Raw genomic sequence first — 18,363 nt, 5'->3', positions numbered from 1 at the left:
GCTTTTCAGCCATTAGAGAAGTTCATTCGTTAGCCCGGGACTGCCTGACTGGGGCCTGGCCTGATTGGGCAGGAGTGTTGATCCTAATACGCTCTCAGTGACTGCTGCGTACTACCTCATCCGTCTATATGTACGTGTTCGTAGAGACTCCGGATCCTGTTATTAAGGCAATTTCAAGCTCCAACATGTCATGTACCTGCGTGTCAGAAGATCACGATTCGTATCGAGTCGAAAATTGATGACGGTACCTCTATTGTTTATGTTGAGAACTTGTAAATGCAAAGGCCTGCTACAGATATGCTCTTGTTCTGTGATGATGAGACAATTCGCCGTATTCCTTTGCTATCGACATGAATTCCTTCTGACCACAGGTGACGAATTTTCCGTCACCGAGGCAGATCAATTACTCAACCTTGCCTCACCTTTCGCAGGGTCACGATATCGCACTGATGTCTGGGGCGGTTATTGATGACGCGGGTTGTGTATCCGCAGAGTTATCGTGGACGATGTTGGGAGCGGATTTGCACTTGGCTATAGAAGGTCTTTCTGTTGAAGTCAGATGTAGATGATCTCGCCAGCAGAACAGAACACATGCCCTATTTTGCATAGACCATCACGGTGAATAAGTTGGTACCTGATCGAAGAGCGTGCAAGATACAAGTCTGCTGATAATTGTGCCTTGTGGGATGATGAAATACATCACGCTGCGTTACCCATCGTCGTATATCGCCGGTTCCATTGAGTTGATAGCAACAACTTTAGAAGCTCGTAAGTGTTGAACCACTTTCCAGTGTTCTTGAAGCAAGCCGTATACCCATGTGCTTATCATAGCCAGATGGCCGAGCATCAGGATGGTGTGCGTCGATGAGCTGAGAGCCTCCAGACTGTGAGGAGCATAGAAGAGCCATCGAGTGTAACTAGAGGTATATGTTACGATATCCGTTGAGAGGACGTTGATCGCAATGTGTTGTTCTATGCGCCTATGAAAATGAATCGTGAAGTGTGGAGCCCCGGATTTTCAGGTTCAGCTAAAGGTTTTCAGGTACCCGTCCGGCGATGGCTGCATGTCTGTTAGCCGTTGAGTCTGGCGGTGCGTCTGTCGGCGCGCTTCGCGTAACCACATCCAGGGACTGCGGCGATCATCCGGAGTCTTGTTTTGGCTATCTTGCCTTCGTCAGCGCAGAGCGATTGTTGCTGGAGATTTCGAGCAATCGTCTCTGACCCACTTCGGACTTCTGGAAGATGGACTTGCAGAGCAGGTGAGTACGTCGGTCTGGAGGGGCGATTTGATTTGCCTCGGCACACGCACGCCGGGCCTCGCTCGGCTGCGACGTGGACCAAGCTCCGGAGACCTGGAGCTCACATGCCTAAACACCCGTCGCTTTCTTCCAAATCACACAACATTTTCAACTTGATCTTTTACGCAAGTACCCTCTCAGTTTCTTGTCTAAGCATCTCTGAGCTTCTTTGAGCTTCATCGCACGTATTTCGCACGTAATTCCTCACTCGTAGCGCCATGTCCACCACCACACAGAAGGTGGCCGAGAAGCTTCCCTCGAAGGAAGAGCTCAAGGAAGATGTCAAGAAGGCGACCAAGTCTTCGGTCCAGTCGCTTCGCGCGCTTGTTGCTGGAGGTGTAGGTGGTGTCTTTGCTGTGGTTGTGGGACACCCGTTCGACCTAGTGAAGGTGCGAATGCAGACTGCTGAGAAGGGTGTCTACACTGGTGCGATGGATGTTCTGAGGAAGGGAATCGCAAGAGAGGGTCTGGTAAGAGGACTGTATGCAGGTGTATCCGCACCTCTCGTAGGTGTAACACCCATGTGTAAGCATTCACACCCACCTTGTAGTGCCAAACTGCATGCTGATTGCGCGCAGTCGCTGTTTCCTTCTGGGGTTACGATCTCGGCAAGCAGCTCGTAACTTCCGTCTCGACGGTCGAGAACGGCCAGTTCAGCGTTGCTCAAATCTCCGCCGCCGGTTTCTTCTCTGCCATTCCCCAAACCATCATCACCGCACCCTTCGAGCGCGTGAAGGTGCTTCTGCAGATTCAGGGCCAAAAAACGTTGGCTCCGGGTGAGAAGCACAGATATAACGGTGGTGTGGATGTTGTCAGGCAGCTATACAAGGAGGGTGGAATTCGTTCGGTATACCGTGGCTCTGCCATGACGCTTGCACGTGACGGTCCAGGCTCAGCGTTCTATTTCGCAACTTACGAGACTGTCAAGAGGAACCTCACGCCCAGGGATCCAGTTTCCGGCCGGCCAGGAGAACTCAGCATGCCCGCCGTCATGGCCGCTGGCGGTGCTGCTGGTATCGCCATGTGGATTCCTGTCTTCCCTATTGATACAATCAAGTCCCGCTTGCAGAGCGCTGAGGGCCGGCCAACCATCAGTGGCACGATAAAGGGCATTTACGCGAACGGCGGTTACAAGGCCTTCTTCCCTGGTATTGGGCCGGCGATGGCCCGAGCTGTCCCAGCCAACGCAGCCACCTTCGCTGGTGTCGAGCTTGCCCAGAAAGCAATGAGGAAGATGTTTGACGACGATGACCAGTAAAAGTGTTCTAGCACTCATGATAAATTTCTTCTGTCACTTTCGAACTTCAGTACCCCTGGCGGTATCGCTGGCATTCGATTCTTTGTTGTCCAAGTACTGTATAGAGGAGGGCTGTTCTAGATCAGGATATACCATTGGTCACGATTCGACGATTTGCATGTACAAAGTAGCTCCAATTTGCAGTCATGCACCATTTTAGCCACTAATCTACCTTCTGACGTCTCAGACGAACCACTCATCAAGGGAGGATTACGGAATGCGGCTACTACAACACCACTTTCGGAAGTGCATTCCACATCAGCAACCCCAACTTGACCCTACCATAGCCCCGGGTCGAGAATCTCCGAAAACAGATCTGCAATCTTATATACGTTCCTTCTTTGTTATGGTTGATCTCCCGCGGACAGTTCTCCTCTCGCTCGTAGAACACCCGTGAGCTGTCACGTTGTGTCCTTCGTCCCCCGGACTATTCTTTTGGAGACCGGTTTCAAAAGGCGACATAATAGGACCAAGTTCTTATTGTACAAGAAGGTGGTGTGCCTTAAGCTCGCCTTCAACGCCACACGCCGGCCAGAAAGTGGACCGTACGAACATATTAACGATGGATTCCACACAGCCACCGGACGCTTTCGAGATGGACGACACGAAGCCTAAAATATCTTTTCTCAAGCAGCATCCCGTGTTACCGCTCCTTCCGCTGTCCTCTGGGCCACCAAACGCAACGCAGACATTGATTGTCAACTACCCAGCCGCAAGAATATCGTCCAGCCCGGCATCCTCGCCGAACATCGTCGAACCGACCATCGAAAGAAAGGGGTCTGTCCATCCGACACTGGGTAACTCGATGGAGCGAGGTGTGTCTCCTGGTGTCGACTTTTTCGACGATCAGTCTTCAGGGTCTGAGTGGGAAGATGCGGATGACGAGGATAGGACGCAGACGTTCTCAGAAGACGGAGGTGTCGGACTTAATCTGGGCAGCTTAGTACACTCGCCAGTCAGATCATACCGCGGATCTAGAGGCAGGAGCCGCGAGAGAGGTGCGTTGACCGCATTACCGCCGTTCGAACAGGAACTTCGACGCCACACTCTAGACAATTCGAGCCATACAGAACCAAAGAAAGCAAGACATGTGTCTCTTACTCGGATGGAGAAAGCCAACGTCAAAGTTGTTCACAACTATGGCTCAAATGCCAGCACCCCACGGGGCTCCATTACGAGCAATGCGAGCGGGCTTACCGCCACGCAATTTCCAGAGATAGGGAAACCGTATCCCATAGATGCGAGGAGCGGAGCAGCCGTGTCGCAGGACAATGTTCAAGGCCGCCATCGCCGCGATACCTCAGACAGCGTCATTGCAGACTCAATCATCAACGCCCATCTCACTACAATGCAAGCGCTGAAGGCCTTGTCGCCTTCTTGTTCAATTCCCGAGATATCTGGTCACTCATTCTACTCGGCGACCACCTCCGAGCTACCTAAAGCTAGATCATTCAGCGATGCTCGACACATCAAACTCTCACCAATCTCGGTCAAAGACCGCTACAACCTGCCAAGCCACTTCGTCAAGACTCCATACCCCTTCACTGCGAAGAAAGAATTCCCAAAACCCGCGACTAGGCCACGACATCACAATGCAGATGGGCGACTAGACAGCGGCTATGGTGGGGATAGCGGATACGGAGGCGAAGGGTCGAGGAATGAGTATTCAAATATTAAAGGGAAACACGTCCTGGGTCTGGTACCCAGCGGTGGTCAATACGATCTGCAGAGCCACCTAGAACGCAACGCTGAAGCGCGAGGAGTCTTCCAGACGCAAGATGAGCACGATGATCTGCAGAGCCGCGAAAGTGTGTTGTATCTGAGCCTGCAGAAGCACCAGAAGATGGTGAACAGGGAACGAGCAAGGATCGTCATACCCAGCGACCTTGCAACAACCTGCCCTGATCGTCGCCAGAACATCGACTTTGACGACAAATACTTTGCCGAGCGTCTGCAGTTGGCGCACAACGAAATCACTGGTTCATGGGTGAAGCGGTTCTTCAGTGCAAGGAGATTGCGATACATTCGCCTCTACCAGAGTAGCGCATGGAGTGAGTCGCCTCCTATCTCTGCTGAGCCTGAAGCAGGTGCGAGCAGACTACTAGCAACAGGTTCCGGCACAGACAGCGAAGCCGCTACCTTCACCGAAGACAAACTCATGCAACTGTACAAGCATCCAAAGTCAGGGAAGGCGAGGTACACATGGGTGCACTGGGCGCGACGGGTCGCAATATCCCACACCTCGTCACAGTCCCGACCGCACACATCAGATTCAAGTCATCCGACATCTTATCAAGAGAGCTCGGACGGGAAGGAGGGCAATGTCATACGCTATGCCCTTCACTCGCCGGCAGATACCATTACCACAGTCCAATTTGTCCATACACTTTCGACTCTACGGATTCTGGTTGCTCTGACATTGATCCTGGTCACCAGCGCGCTAGGCGCATTGCTATGGGTCTTCCTGGGAGTGGGAAGCGGATGGATGGGCGACTTCGGCATGCAAAGCGCAAACAGAGTGGGCAGTGGCATGGCTGTTGGCATGCTGGCGCTTTTGCTTGAGTTGTTGGGTTTTGCCGTGTGGGCGTGGCGGAGTTGATGGAATTAGAATACATATGGATCCTTGCCTTTGAGTACACACATCATACAGTATATCGTTGAGTAGTATAATGCATAATGCATAATGTTCGTACAGGTACTCACCGCTTGTCAGCCACTGGCTTCAGGAAGTTCCTGTCTAGGTTACACGAATGCTGACGTAAGAGCATCATGTGGTTCCACAAAGGTGCAAACAAGATGTTGTTCTTTCCTCCTCGGACGACCTACACCGAGTGCCACCTTCACCACCGACCACAACCTAGCTCGCCGCCTAGACTTCTAAGTGCTAAACATCATCAAAGTTGTTAACTTGTTATCAGCATGACTGAACGGACTTGAGTCGACGGCATTCGCCGGCAATCAGGACGCCCTCGAATTAATATATCAGGCCTCCCCTACGAAAGAAACGGTGGGGACCTCCAAGACTCTTGTCGGGGTGCAGAAGACTTGCACATGAACGGTGGCAGCCTCCTGTATCTCTAGGACACAGGGTTTGCAGCCGAGTCTTCAATAACACGAGTGCACGCCACCTAATGGACGATGTCATGCCTCACTCGACTCTCCCATCGCTCCGACATATGTACCGGTACCGTTATGCTACCTCGAGATAGCATAAGCGAACCGTGACCCCTTCGTCGCACGCCGATTGATAACGCTGCACGCGCATTTGCGGTCAGGTTCAGCCTGCTGACATCCAGCCCTCGAGAGAGTGCAGGGCGGCACTGAAGCATCGACACTTGCAGCATCACAGGATGCTTGGTTTACACCCAAACAAGGCTGTCGCATAGCCAGTAGGCGTAGAGAGACCCACCAGCAAGCCATGAGACATCTTATGTGGCGCTTGGCTCGGACTGACCAATTTTTCTACTCGAAGTCTTTTCCGAGTGTTGCTCTAAGATAATTGCTTCTGCGCAGACTCACCTGTCAATCGGTTTTCCTTTCAGACCCTGGATTTCTATAAGGGATCCCTTTGTCTCTCAGAGTTCATCAAATGACAGCCTCCACATCATGCATTTCGGCTCTCTTATCTCGACCTTCATCCAACTCGTACTTCACCTTGGCATTTAAGCATTGCCATGGTGACACCACCTGCGCGACGCGCGTGGTTCTGAAACCTGGGGTCGTCGGCGCGAACCGAACAAAAATGGTGTCTGAATGCAGGCGTTGATTGGTCGCGTTTTCGAAATGACCTCAACGCCACTATCATTCATTTGACACTGGCGTTGCCGATCCCGCAACCGGTTTACACCCCATCTCGTGTGTGACATCAGGTGCACCTTATCAAATTGCCATTCGTGAAGTTGGAGCTTGGGGACGTTGCGGCAGCCCATATAAAGTGTACGCCAGATGGCCGTCATGACTCTTGTTCACAGTCCTCGAGTCCATCTGTCTTACCGTCGTATTGTACCTACTAGCATTGCACTTGCATAGCGCCGTCATTTTCCAGCATCATGGAGTCCATAAAGAGGGTATTTGCCAAACTTAGGGGGAAGTCGACTAAGAAGACGACTAATGGAACGACCAATATGGCATCGACAGCGCAAGCACCTGCCCTCGTACGAAAACAGCAACAACAGGTCCTAGCAGCAACAACGCCTGGTACCCTGCAACTCGCTCTTCAGAACAGGACCAATTCGAATAATGTGTTTGCATACATCACCGGACTGTCCATCAACGATGGAAACAGACCCATCTTCATTAAGGCTGATGGCCGGACTGTCTATTCCCCTCCTTCACCAAGCCAGCCGCTTGCCAGCGTTGCGGCAGACGTAGCCATCCCTCTTGGAGCCCCGGGCAACACCGTCACGGCTACGATCCCCAAGATTGCTGGAGGGCGAATTTGGTTCGTAATCGACGCTCGCCTGACATTTTTCGTAAACCCAGGCCCCAACATTGTCAACCCCAGCGTAACCAATCCATCCGACCCCAACTACAACCTGAATTGGACCTTTGCCGAGTTTACCTACAATGACCAGCAACTCTTCGCCAACATCTCCTACGTCGACTTCATCAGCATACCCGTCGCACTGACCCTCACTACAACCAACAGCGGTACTCTGAGCGTGCCCGGCATGGGCATCGACGGCTTCCAGCGCGTGGTTAATGAAATGCGTGCTCAAACTGCCCGCGATGGCAAACCCTGGGACAAGCTGATCTACGCTCCCAACGGCAATCCTCTGCGCGTGCTCAACCCAACGAATCTGCTCGCGCAGAACGGCAATGCTTGGAGCAATTACTGGGACGGCTATGTCACAGCTGTCTGGAACAAGTACCGTAACGAAGACATGACCATCAATACACAAGCGGCCGCTGGCAACATCACAGGTCGTGTTGTAGGCAACGAGCTTCGACTTGGTGCTGCCGGATCCTTCTCCCCTCCCTCAAGCTCTGACATCTTTACGTGCTCCACGGGCCCCTTCCAAACCGGGCAGAACCTCGCGCGCGACGGCGTCATTCCAAGGCTGGCAGCGGCATTCAATCGCAGTCAACTGCTAAACACCCCTGGGAACCAATTCCCTAATGGCGGGAACCCGAGTACGTATTATCGAGACGTGACGACGAATCATTACAGTCGCGCAGTGCACGCTGTGCAGAAGGACGGGAGGGGCTATGCTTTCCCGTACGATGATGTTGTGCCGGATGGTGGGCGGGACGTTGCAGGAACTTTACATGCTGGTGATCCTCAGCTGTTCACTCTCGCCGTGGGAGGGAATTAGGGTAGGGGCGACAGTGGTGGGCGATGCTTTGGACATTGATGCCCGACTCGTATCTGCTGGATGTGCATCCGCTTGGCAATTACAATGATCAGACTCGCTGTAGCTCTCTTGTGACTGTCTCATCATTGCCCTCAAGGTCTATCACCACAACAATCCCAGTGAAGGCTGCAACAGCTTAAAGTGAAGCGTGGCAGGACTAGCGTCCCTCACCGGAGGATTGTGACGGATGGATCCACATCGATCGACTGGGCGTTCCCCTCGGGCGGGACTTGCCGCATCCATCGAGCTGCGACCTGCATGCTCTGCGATGGTCGCAAAACTTTCTCTTGACCGCACGCGCCTGAGTGAAGCTTGAACCCGTGGAGCCAAGGACCGACTCGGGATATTCCTGCTCTACCCAGGTTTTGCCGACGGTTCCGTCAGAACTTCTCGAGCTAACGGCCTCGCCTGCCGCGCCCTCGTTCGTTGCGGTAGATCTCCGGATCTCAGTTCGCGAGCGCGAGCATCCATCGTCATGTCGCAGAGCGCGTACCCACCGCCAGATCAGGACGCGCCGCATCCCTACTCGCCGCTCTACCCGCAGCATCCCAATGCGCAGCTGCTGGACGGGCAGCCGCCGCGCGGAGTGCCATATCCACCACCACCACCACCGGAGGCGTACCCAAAGCTCGAGAACATCAACGAGGTGCTCCAGGCGCAGGCCCTCCACGCGAACCATGCCCTGACCGACCAACGCCCACCGCCGCCCGGCCAGGCGCAGATAGCCGCGGTGCAGCAGCAGCAGCAGCAGAACACCCGGCCCAACCGTCTGCGTAAGGCCTGCGATTCGTGTAGCATACGAAAGGTCAAGTGCGACGAGTCTGGGCCGCCGTGTAGAGCTTGCGCCGCGCTGGAGATACCATGCACCTTCGACCGCCCCAGCCGCAGACGAGGACCTCCCAATCGCCACGCTGAAGCCATCAAAAAGCGCCGCCTGGATGACAGCGACCCAGCCTCAGCCTATGCGTCACCGCAGTCACCCACGAACGCCGCCCACGCCCTGGCCCAGCTGCAGTCGTCGAGTCCCACCCAGCTGTCCGCCGAGACGATATGTCCCCTCAACACCATGAACGCCTTGATCGACGACTTCTTCACGTACATACATCCGCTATGTCCCTTCCCGCACGAGCCGTCGTTCCGAGAAGCCTGGGCTCGCCGTGAAGACTACACCAATCCGTCTTTCCTCGCTTTGCTGGCGTCCATGATCGCCTGTCTGGTCTCTTCGTTCCCACGCAAACCTCGTCTTCATCTGAAGACACAAATCCGAAAAGAGTATCCGTCTCATCTCTCGCTGGTGGACAAGTGCCGCGAGGTGTGTGCTCAGGCGCGAGGACCGGGCTATCTTGACCGGCCCACCCTGAATGTATACGATGCCTGCACGAGCTATTTCCTAGGATTGACGGGCGCGTATGTCTTTCAATGGCGTCAACTGCGCCTGTACCTCGCCGAATCTCTCACCATCATCCGTTCGTTGGGTCTTCACAAGGCGCATGAACAAGGCTACACACATCTGGGAGCTGTACCGAGCGCATGGGGCTCGAATGGACCCAACTACGATGGCGCACGCGACTTCAAGCTGGACCACATCACTGAGCAGATCGGACGAAGATTGTTCTGGACCGTCTTCGCCGGCGTACGGTAAGTTTCGCGCGAGCACGAGTTTCGCGTGTGCTAACATCAAACAGAACGATACAACAGCTTGGTGCATCATTCGGCGAGCTTACCGTTGCGCCTGCGACGCCAACTGAGCCCCTACCTCCTCTTCCTGTCGAAGTTGACGACGTTCACATTTTTCCAGATGCGATTCATCCTCAGCAGCCTGGCGTTGTTCCTATCATTGCAGGCTTCAATGTCAACGTGCGCATCTTCCTGTCGTACTCTACTCTCTCCACAGCTGAGATGGCGTTTGGCGTGGATGAGATCTTCGACTGGGACCGACAACAGCGCATATTTGAGCAAAGCTTGCAACGCTGCAGGCAGATCCTTGACACTCTCCCGGATGTCCTTAAGGTGCAGTCGAAAGCTGCACGTGAAGACATCGCCCAACTCGCACAGCCGAAGCAGCCCTACTTCCCACCATTGCCAGACTTTGATGGCATACGTGACCCTGCGCTGAACAACTTTACGTCTGCCGAAGCTCAAGATCTACGTCGCTACGAGATCCAGAAGGCGAACGTATATGCTACTCACCTAGCGACACGCTCCTACCTTGTGGAGAAGTACTTCATGCTTCTGGAGAAGGCAAAGGCTAAAGCTCAGAACAACGTTCAGAGCTCACCCAACGCCCTTTCAACCGGGCTGGACAGGTTTGTGTCGAGTGGTGCCGTTGACACTGAAGCCCTCGAAAAGACAATGTCTGAAGAGCAAGAGCTGGTCGTCAAGGACCTACTTGTGGTTCTCGGCGCCATCGATATGGTGAACATGGAGCCCAACGGCGATTCATTCGTAAGTATACTGCTTCACTCGCGAGACTCTGATTTCCTGTATGAAGCCGATGACCTCAGCCTCTCATGTCCGACTCACTTTATCTTGGGCGCACAAAATCTCAGCCCGATCGCAAGCTTACGATTTGTTCCGACACAGACCCAGAAGATTCGCTCGATCGCCAGCACGCTACTCGATGTACCAAAGGAGAGGAAAGGCAGTGTCGCCCTGCAGCATCAAGACTATCTCTATAAGTTCCTCGATATCTTGAGCAAGTTGGAGCGGGTCAGCCCAGAAGCAAGCGACCCATCGGCCGATGTCGATGAAGAGACCGAGCTGAGACTGTGGGCCGATCTGAGAGACCATCAGTTAAAGTTCCAGGCGCAAGGAGGCGTGTACGGATTCGCATAAGGGGTCGTAGGACGATCGTTATTCTTATCCACTAACAACCTTTTGGTCCAACAGCACCCTCAACTTGAGATGAGCATGCGTTAAGACCGAGCACGATATTTACGAATGTACGGATTAGTCGAGAAAATCGTCATTGCCATATTGTTGACACGCGCATTGGGAGACGCTATTGCGATGCCTCCAATCGGATTCCTCCACCGTAGATATACACATCTCGTACAGACCTCATACAGGCCGCTATGCGTTTCCAACGATTGCGAGTTCTGCACAGAACTCCAACCCAATGCGACTAGAAAAGTCCTGCGCCAGACCACACGTTCAATCGTACATATCCTCAGCCGCCCTTGCACACTCACGGGACGACTACAACCCCCAAACTCCCCGCCTGCCCTACAATACTCCTCGCAATCCCTTCGAGGCTCAGCCCCGAAAGCCGCGTCTCACTGTGCTTGATCTGCGCAATCTCATAGACGTGCTTCAAGCTGATTGTGCCCACTGTGCCCAACACGGCATTCCCTACCGTCGGGCTGTTCGTACTCGTCTTCCCCTTCTGCCCGTCGTGGTTGTTCATCGGCCCCGGGACGTTTCCTGCGCCGCGGATCTTGCTCTTCGTCGGCGCCACGCCTGCCGCGGACAGAAGCAGTGTTGCGGTCGGCGGCGTGCGCAGGCTGAAGTGGAACGAGCGATCGGGGCGCACAGTGATGCGGGCAGGGATGGGCGTGCCGGGATTGTAGTGTGCCGTTCGCGCGTTGAATTCCTGTCCTCCGTGAGCTGCTGCGTCAAGTGTGTTGGGATGGGGAAGTGCCGACTTTGCAGAAATCCATGCTCTTCACTCCCTTACTACCCAAGGCCGGACCGACGGGCGGCGACGGCGAGGCCTGGCCGGCGCCGACTATGAGCTTGACGATTTGGTCCTTTTGTATCGCTTTCTTGGCCATGGTGGATGTGTGTGGTTGGCTATCTGGGCGTATCGAGAGCTTCGGAAGTCCGCAATCGATGAAGTACGGAGGCAAGTTTTTCCGGAATCGTGTCAAAGTTGTGCCCAATTGCAGGTCTGTTCTCCGGCTCACACAAGAGTGAGACAACGACTTGAAAATGTGCTTCCGCGCTCGATTCGACTCCGCAGTGTCGGATCGAGATGATGCTGGTGTTGGAGACGACCACGTGACAGCGCGACTAGCTAGAAATGTGTGACGCGACTGCCTTCCGCCACCCAGTCAACATCCCCACACGTCGTTTGCTCCACGTTGAGTCTGCACTTCGACCACGCCATGTATGTCATTCTTGTTGATATAATACAGCCCTGTACTAACAGCATGCGGGCAACATCCCAAGGCCCTCACCGCGGCTAAATCCACCCCCGCGAAGCCCGTCGGCCGGTTGTACGGTGGCACGCCGCAGTCAACAGAACGTCTGCACAAGCCCTTCAAGTGTCCCGGCGCTGCACAGTCGACAAGAGTATCGGAGAAGCCTGCCAGAAAGAGGCGGAAGGTTGACTACACTGGAGCCGATGGCGAGAACGGCGACGACAAGCCATACTCCAATGACGATCGACTAGCGCTCGCCACGCGCGATGTCAACCGGTTCCCGGTATTCAAGGCAAAGGATAAAGGCACAGCGTTCAAGGCAAGGTTCACGGTACCTTTGCTGAACAAGGATACAACGTCATACCATGCCAATCGCCCAGCGCCATTGCTGGGTATGCGGCAAGGTGCTGTGTTTGTGGCGCGACCGCTGCACGACCCGAGTGGAGAGTTTGCGATTGTCTTGTACGATCCTACAGTCGACGATAAGCCTGCACCGAAGGAAGACATAGTGCCAAAAATGAGCCAGGAAGAGAAGAAAGAGATGGACACGCCAGTCGTACACAAGAGTCTCGCTGAAATTCTCGGGTTGAAGAAGAAGGTCGACGAGGACCGACCACGTGTGCCAGTTGTCATCGACCCAAGACTGACTAAGGTCTTACGTCCGCACCAAGTCGAAGGTGTACGGTTCCTGTATCGAGCCACGACTGGCATGATCGACCCGAAAGCGAACGGATGCATCATGGCAGACGAAATGGGTCTCGGCAAAACGCTGCAATGTATCGCTCTCATGTGGACGCTAATCAAGCAGTCCCCTGACGCCGGCAAGTCGACGATCCAGAAGTGTGTCATCGCTTGTCCCTCCAGTCTTGTGAGGAATTGGGCGAACGAACTTGTCAAATGGCTCGGGCCGGATGCTATCCACCCTTTCGCGATCGACGGCAAGGCAACAAAAGAAGTGCTGATTCAGCAGATACGGCAGTGGTCCATTGCGTCTGGGCGCTCTGTTGTTCGACCTGTCCTCATCGTTTCCTACGAGACACTTCGCCTGTACGTCGAGGAGTTTGGTCAGACACAGATCGGTCTGTTGCTCTGCGATGAAGGACACCGATTGAAAAATGGAGAAAGCCAGACCTTCACAGCGCTGAATGGACTGAACGTGCAGCGACGTGTTATCCTTTCCGGCACACCCATTCAGAACGACCTGTCCGAGTACTTCGCTCTTTTGAACTTCGCAAACCCGAACTACCTGGGCACACGTGCAGACTTTCGCAAGCAGTTTGAGATCCCCATTCTGAGAGGCCGTGACGCGGATGGCACAGAGGAAGAGAGAAAGAAGGGTGATGAGCGTTTGAAAGAGCTTCTGACCCTTGTCAACAAGTTCATCATCCGACGTACCAACGACATTCTCTCGAAATATCTTCCCGTCAAGTACGAACACGTGGTGTTCTGCAACCTCGCGCCTTTCCAGAAGGATCTCTATAACCACTTCTTGCAGTCGCCTGAGATCAAGGCTCTGCTCAAGGGCAAGGGCTCGCAGCCTCTCAAGGCTATTGGTATGCTGAAGAAGCTGTGCAATCACCCTGACCTGCTCGACCTTCCTTCAGACATACCAGGCTGCGAAGACAAGCTGCCCGAAGACTTTGTGCACAAGGACGCTCGCGGAAGAGATCGAGAAGTCAAGGTCTGGTACTCCGGCAAGATGCTTGTGCTCGACCGCATGCTCGCGCGCATCCGCGCCGAGACCAACGACAAAATCGTCCTCATTTCCAACTACACCCAGACGCTCGATATCTTCGGCGCTCTCTGCCGGTCGCGCGGGTATGGCTGTCTGCGCCTCGACGGCACCATGAACGTCAGCAAGCGCCAGAAGCTCGTGGACAAGTTCAACGACCCCGAAGGCCCGGAGTTTGTGTTTCTGCTCTCTTCCAAGGCCGGAGGCTGCGGTCTCAACCTCATCGGTGCAAATCGCCTGGTCCTGTTCGACCCGGACTGGAATCCAGCCGCGGACCAGCAGGCGCTTGCGCGAGTGTGGCGCGACGGGCAGAAGAAGGACTGCTTCGTGTACCGGTTCATGACGACGGGGACGATCGAGGAGAAGATATTCCAGCGGCAGTCGCACAAGCAGTCGCTCTCGAGCTGCGTCGTTGACAGCGCTGAGGACGTCGAGCGCCACTTCAGCCTCGACAGCCTGCGCGAGCTGTTCATGTACAGAGACAACACCACCAGCGACACGCACGACACGTTCAAGTGCAAGCGCTGCCGCAAGGAGGACGGGCGCCAGCTCGCCAAGGCCCCGGCCATGTTGTACGGCGACACGAGCACGTGGAATCACTTTGTTAACGATGGCGAGAAAGGGCCGCTGGGCGGTATCCAGGATCTGCTGCTCCGGCAGGAGACGGCGCAGGGGTGTAATGAGGTAAGTGCTGTGTTCCAGTACATCAGTCATTGATTTGGGGGGTTAGTCAGGCAGCGTTGGTTATACAGCGTTGGTTATACAGCGGTGGAGACAGCGTTGGTTATACATCATTGGTTATACAGCGTTGGAGACAGCGTTGGTTATACAGCGGTGGAGACAGCGTTGGTTATACAGCGTTGGAGACAGCGTTGGAGACAGCGTTGGTTATACAGCGTTGGAGACAGCGTTGGTTATACAGCGTTGGAGACAGCGTTGGCTATACATCATTGGAGACAGCGTTGCCTATACATCTTTGGAGACAGCGTTGCCTATACATCTTTGGAGACAGCGTTGGCTATACATCTTTGGAGACAGCATTGGTTATACATCATTGGAGACAGCATTGGTTATACATCATTGGAGACAGCGTTGGTTATACATCATTGGAGACAGCATTGGTTAGAATGTAGTGGTGGTCGCTTTAACCTTTGCATCAGCCGCGTCAAATGCACCGCTTGAATCTGTCTCACTGGATTCAATTGCACTCAAAAGATGGGTATCGAACAAGATCGGCATCGCTCCTCGTGTTGCCGTCACAGTGCACTCCGGATACAGAGCCTTGGGGCCTCACTTCAACTCCGCATTTCCCTCGTGAATCTCGCCGTCAATCGCGGCCCCATCGCGCGCCGCGCTCTTCTCGCCAACGTCCTTCTCTGCAGGGCCCCTTACCGCGCCCTCCGGCACAGGGTCATCGTGTAGATCGAACAGCAGTGGGAACGGCTCCTGATCGCGGCGCAGGACATTCTTATTGAGATACCAGGGCAGTTTCTGGGCATAGTAGCGCGCGAACTGCTTGTTCCCGACGTCAAAGACCGTGTCCAGCTCCTCGAGCGTCAGGTTCTTCGTCTCCGGCAACAGGAAGTAGGCGTAGACCCAGCCGAAGAAGTTCCAGGCGGCGTACCACCCAAAGGCGCCCTGCTCACCAAAGGCCTCGACGAGCGCGGGCCACGTCAGCGACAGGATGAAGTTGAAGCCCCAGCAGGTCGCGGTCGCAAAGGACATGCCGATGTCGCGCAGGTGCAGCGGGAACGCCTCGGCGCTGTAGGTGAAGGGCACGGGGCCCTCGCCGGGCGAGTAGACGGCCATGAAGGTGTAGATTGCGGCGGCGATGCTGCCGAGGCGGGCAGGCGTGGGGCGCATGGCGTCAGCCTCTGGGTCGTAGTACTGCGGCAGGTAAAAGGACAGGCCGCACCAGAGCAGGCAGATGCCCATGAGCGGAAAGGTGGTGAGGAGCAGGTTGCGGCGGCCAAAGGTGTCGATGGTGTAGATGGCGGGGATGGCGAAGAGGAAGTTGGTTATCCCTGTGCCCATGGATGTGAGCAGGGCTCCCGAGCGGGTGAAGCCGGCTTGCTGGAAGATGTCCGACGAGTAGTATGCAATGACGTTGACCTAGAAATTTTGTTTAGACAGAGCAGAGGTTTCGGTGGGAGCGTGCTTACACCGCAGAATTGCTGCATGAACATGACGAAGAAGGAGGACTGCGCGGCGCGGCGGTTGCGGCGCACAAAGAAGAACTCTTTCCAGAGCGACTTGCCGGCGCGCTCGGCCTGTTCGACCTCGAGAAGCTTGTAGGCGTAGTACATGTCGCGAGTTGCCTGGATCTTGTGGTTGCGGAGGCGACACAGCGCGTCGAAGGCTTTGTCGAATTTGCCCTTTTCCATGTACCACTGCAAGACGTCAGCGCGATGAATCCTCACAGTGCATGCCGGCGTATACTCACGCGAGGTGATTCCGGACAGAGGTACACCTGGAGGCAGACAATGAGAGGAGGAATCGAAGTGCTGGCCAACATCCACCGCCATTGGGACCCCTCGCCGAGAACAGTGGTGTTTTGGAAAGCCACAGAGACGACGAAACCCAACATGATACCGAAGGCCGTCCACATTTGCCACATCATGGTGAGGGCGCCGCGGATCGTCTTGGGTGCAGACTCAGCGGCGTAGACAGGAGTCGTGGACGACTTGGCGCCGACTGCGAAACCGAGCGCAAAGCGAGCAATCAGCAGATTCACCCAGCTGGAGGGTGTTAGTGACTGACACGAAGCCAAAGTCTTGACTCGACTTACTTGTTGGCGGCGGCCATCCAGATACCCGTGATGAAGGAGATGATGCAAGAAATGAAAATGGTTCCACGACGACCAAAGTAGTAGTTCAGAGGCGCGTTGCTCCAGCATCCGATGAGCGCTGAGCAGAGATACGGCGCACCGTTGAGCAGACCTCTGAGCCAAACATCCGTAATGTCAAACTCAGCCAAGTAGAACAGCTGAGCGCCGTTGACGGCAGTCTGGTCCATGCCCTGAACAATGGCCGACCCAGCGCAGAGAACGACAAGAAAGTAGAGCATGAAGGGCTGCGACCATCGGTGTGCTTGCTCGTTCCGGAAGATGGCCTTTTCTTCCTCGCTCAACTGGCTGACGTATTCGTATCCGTCGTCGCGCTGGCCCATGCGCGCAATGAGCGCACCCTTGCGGAAGGCATCTTGGTGCTCGGCGAGTCCTCGCTCAAGACACCACTGGTCTACATCGGCAATGACTTGCTCTTCACTGAGGCCAGCCAAGGGGTTGCGCAGTTTGGCAGCGACGGAAGCTTGACGACCACCTTGCGGCTGATAGCCCAGGTTGGTGGCATCCGCATGCTCTGTGTGGTAGGCGGAATTCAAATTCGACTTGCTGCTGTTGCCAGACAGGGACACGTCCGGGTCGGTGGCCTCGATGTCGGGATTTCGTTTCGACATGCTTGCAGAAGAGCAGCGAACTGAGGAAGCTCACGATCGACCACGGCGCGACAGCTTATATACGTGGGTCCTGCGGCCCCAGCTTCCTCCATGCATGTTCAACCAAACCGTGGGCTGGTCTCTGTGGGGTTCAGTCACTCCAGAATCTCTTCTCCACACGTCCTGATGTAACCATACATGAGATCAGGTATCGGAGCGCCCACGCCAAGCAGCGGCTTTTCGAAAATGGGCCTGTGAAAGCACTCTCGGTCCATGTCATAGTGGATCCTTGTACATGTTGACTTTGCTGGGCGGAAGACAGCATGCACTTGGCGGCGGAATGCGAGGGCGAACATTAGCGCGCAGTCGCGAGCCGAAAGCAGTCGTCAGTGGCGGGCCTGATGAAGTCCAGCCTCAGTGGGCCAATGGCGTGGATTCAGGGTGCAGGAACGGCGCCTGTAAGACCGTTGAAGGAACGGTCAATGACGGTGGTGGTGTTGTCTTGGCTTTGAGGCTCTTGGACGGGCGCTGGTGCGGGCTTGTCCGCTGGGCGAATGAAGATCGCTGCCCCTGCGGGCATTCCGGCGTCACGTGTCGGCAGCGACTTCCGCTTGCCAAGTATACGGCACGCGACGTTGCCACGGATGGAGGTTCTGTGTGGGGGCTTTACGTTGCCACATGTGAGCGCCGCCTGCAGCGTTCTACAATTTGGGGAGAGGTGCGAGCGAGAGGTGCGAGCAAGAGGTGTGAGCGAGAGGTGCAAGCGAGAGGTGCAAGCGAGAGGTGCGAGCGAGAGGTGTGAGCGAGAGGTGCAAGCGAAAGGTGTGAGCGAGAGGTGCAAGCGAAAGGTGTGAGCGAAAGGTGTGAGCGAGAGGTGTGAGCGAGAGGTGCGAGCGGTCGTTCCCGCGGTGCAACACCACGCGACAAGCGCGGCTCCTGCAACCAGTGGAAAGTCACCAGGCGCGCTGCTAGATTGTAAGAGTTCAGTAAAGCAGTGCTGAGTATCTCGCAACGTGTCGGATGTAGGGTTTGCAGGCAGGGCCTGGTGCGAGACTCCAGCACATGGCTGCGCTTCGAGCCCACAGCTTGGTGCAAGCGCCGTGGA

At 55.1% G+C, this 18,363-nt stretch overlaps 7 protein-coding genes across 7 annotated transcripts; 5 read left to right on the top strand and 2 right to left on the bottom strand.

The window, feature by feature from the left end:
* Nucleotides 1-1,516: 1,516 nt before the first annotated feature.
* M421DRAFT_98741 (mitochondrial carrier) lies at nucleotides 1,517-2,556 on the top strand (the record flags this gene model as incomplete). Its single annotated transcript, XM_033598649.1, has 2 exons — nucleotides 1,517-1,823; nucleotides 1,877-2,556. The coding sequence occupies 2 exons, from the start codon at nucleotides 1,517-1,519 to the stop codon at nucleotides 2,554-2,556; spliced, it is 987 nt and encodes a 328-aa protein (XP_033451883.1).
* A 1,957-nt stretch (nucleotides 2,557-4,513) lies between these two features.
* Nucleotides 4,514-5,185, top strand: M421DRAFT_28135 (uncharacterized protein; the record flags this gene model as incomplete). Its single annotated transcript, XM_033588918.1, has 1 exon — nucleotides 4,514-5,185. A coding segment is annotated over one exon (672 nt), but the record flags the coding sequence as incomplete, so codon positions are not given.
* Nucleotides 5,186-6,461: 1,276 nt separating this feature from the next.
* On the top strand, nucleotides 6,462-8,016 carry M421DRAFT_417397 (glycoside hydrolase family 64 protein). The gene has a single exon (XM_033591450.1). It carries the CDS (start codon nucleotides 6,645-6,647, stop codon nucleotides 7,908-7,910), a length of 1,266 nt encoding a protein of 421 aa, XP_033451881.1. The 5' UTR covers nucleotides 6,462-6,644; the 3' UTR covers nucleotides 7,911-8,016.
* Nucleotides 8,017-8,424: 408 nt separating this feature from the next.
* On the top strand, nucleotides 8,425-10,784 carry M421DRAFT_98748 (uncharacterized protein; the record flags this gene model as incomplete). Its single annotated transcript, XM_033598652.1, has 2 exons — nucleotides 8,425-9,587; nucleotides 9,635-10,784. The coding sequence occupies 2 exons, from the start codon at nucleotides 8,425-8,427 to the stop codon at nucleotides 10,782-10,784; spliced, it is 2,313 nt and encodes a 770-aa protein (XP_033451880.1).
* On the bottom strand, nucleotides 10,766-11,908 carry M421DRAFT_417396 (ribosomal protein L11). The gene is made up of 2 exons (XM_033591449.1): nucleotides 11,594-11,908; nucleotides 10,766-11,541 (listed from the first exon to the last, which is right to left on the bottom strand). Exons 1-2 carry the CDS (start codon nucleotides 11,720-11,722, stop codon nucleotides 11,137-11,139), a joined length of 534 nt encoding a protein of 177 aa, XP_033451879.1. The 5' UTR covers nucleotides 11,723-11,908; the 3' UTR covers nucleotides 10,766-11,136.
* Nucleotides 11,909-11,970: 62 nt separating this feature from the next.
* Nucleotides 11,971-14,540, top strand: M421DRAFT_2278 (helicase swr1; the record flags this gene model as incomplete). The annotated part of the gene is made up of 2 exons (XM_033588380.1): nucleotides 11,971-12,057; nucleotides 12,120-14,540. The coding sequence occupies 2 exons, from the start codon at nucleotides 11,971-11,973 to the stop codon at nucleotides 14,538-14,540; spliced, it is 2,508 nt and encodes an 835-aa protein (XP_033451878.1).
* Nucleotides 14,541-15,113: 573 nt separating this feature from the next.
* On the bottom strand, nucleotides 15,114-17,279 carry M421DRAFT_55711 (plastidic glucose transporter 4; the record flags this gene model as incomplete). Its single annotated transcript, XM_033595329.1, has 4 exons — nucleotides 15,114-15,935; nucleotides 15,986-16,213; nucleotides 16,267-16,561; nucleotides 16,612-17,279. The coding sequence occupies 4 exons, from the start codon at nucleotides 17,277-17,279 to the stop codon at nucleotides 15,114-15,116; spliced, it is 2,013 nt and encodes a 670-aa protein (XP_033451877.1).
* Nucleotides 17,280-18,363: the final 1,084 nt, after the last annotated feature.

The sequence above is a fragment of the Didymella exigua genome (genome assembly GCF_010094145.1).
Source record: "Didymella exigua CBS 183.55 unplaced genomic scaffold M421scaffold_5, whole genome shotgun sequence".
Taxonomy (NCBI): domain Eukaryota; kingdom Fungi; phylum Ascomycota; class Dothideomycetes; order Pleosporales; family Didymellaceae; genus Didymella; species Didymella exigua.
The sequence above is the reverse complement of the archived record's forward strand: the minus strand, read 5'-3'. Positions and strand labels throughout refer to the sequence as shown.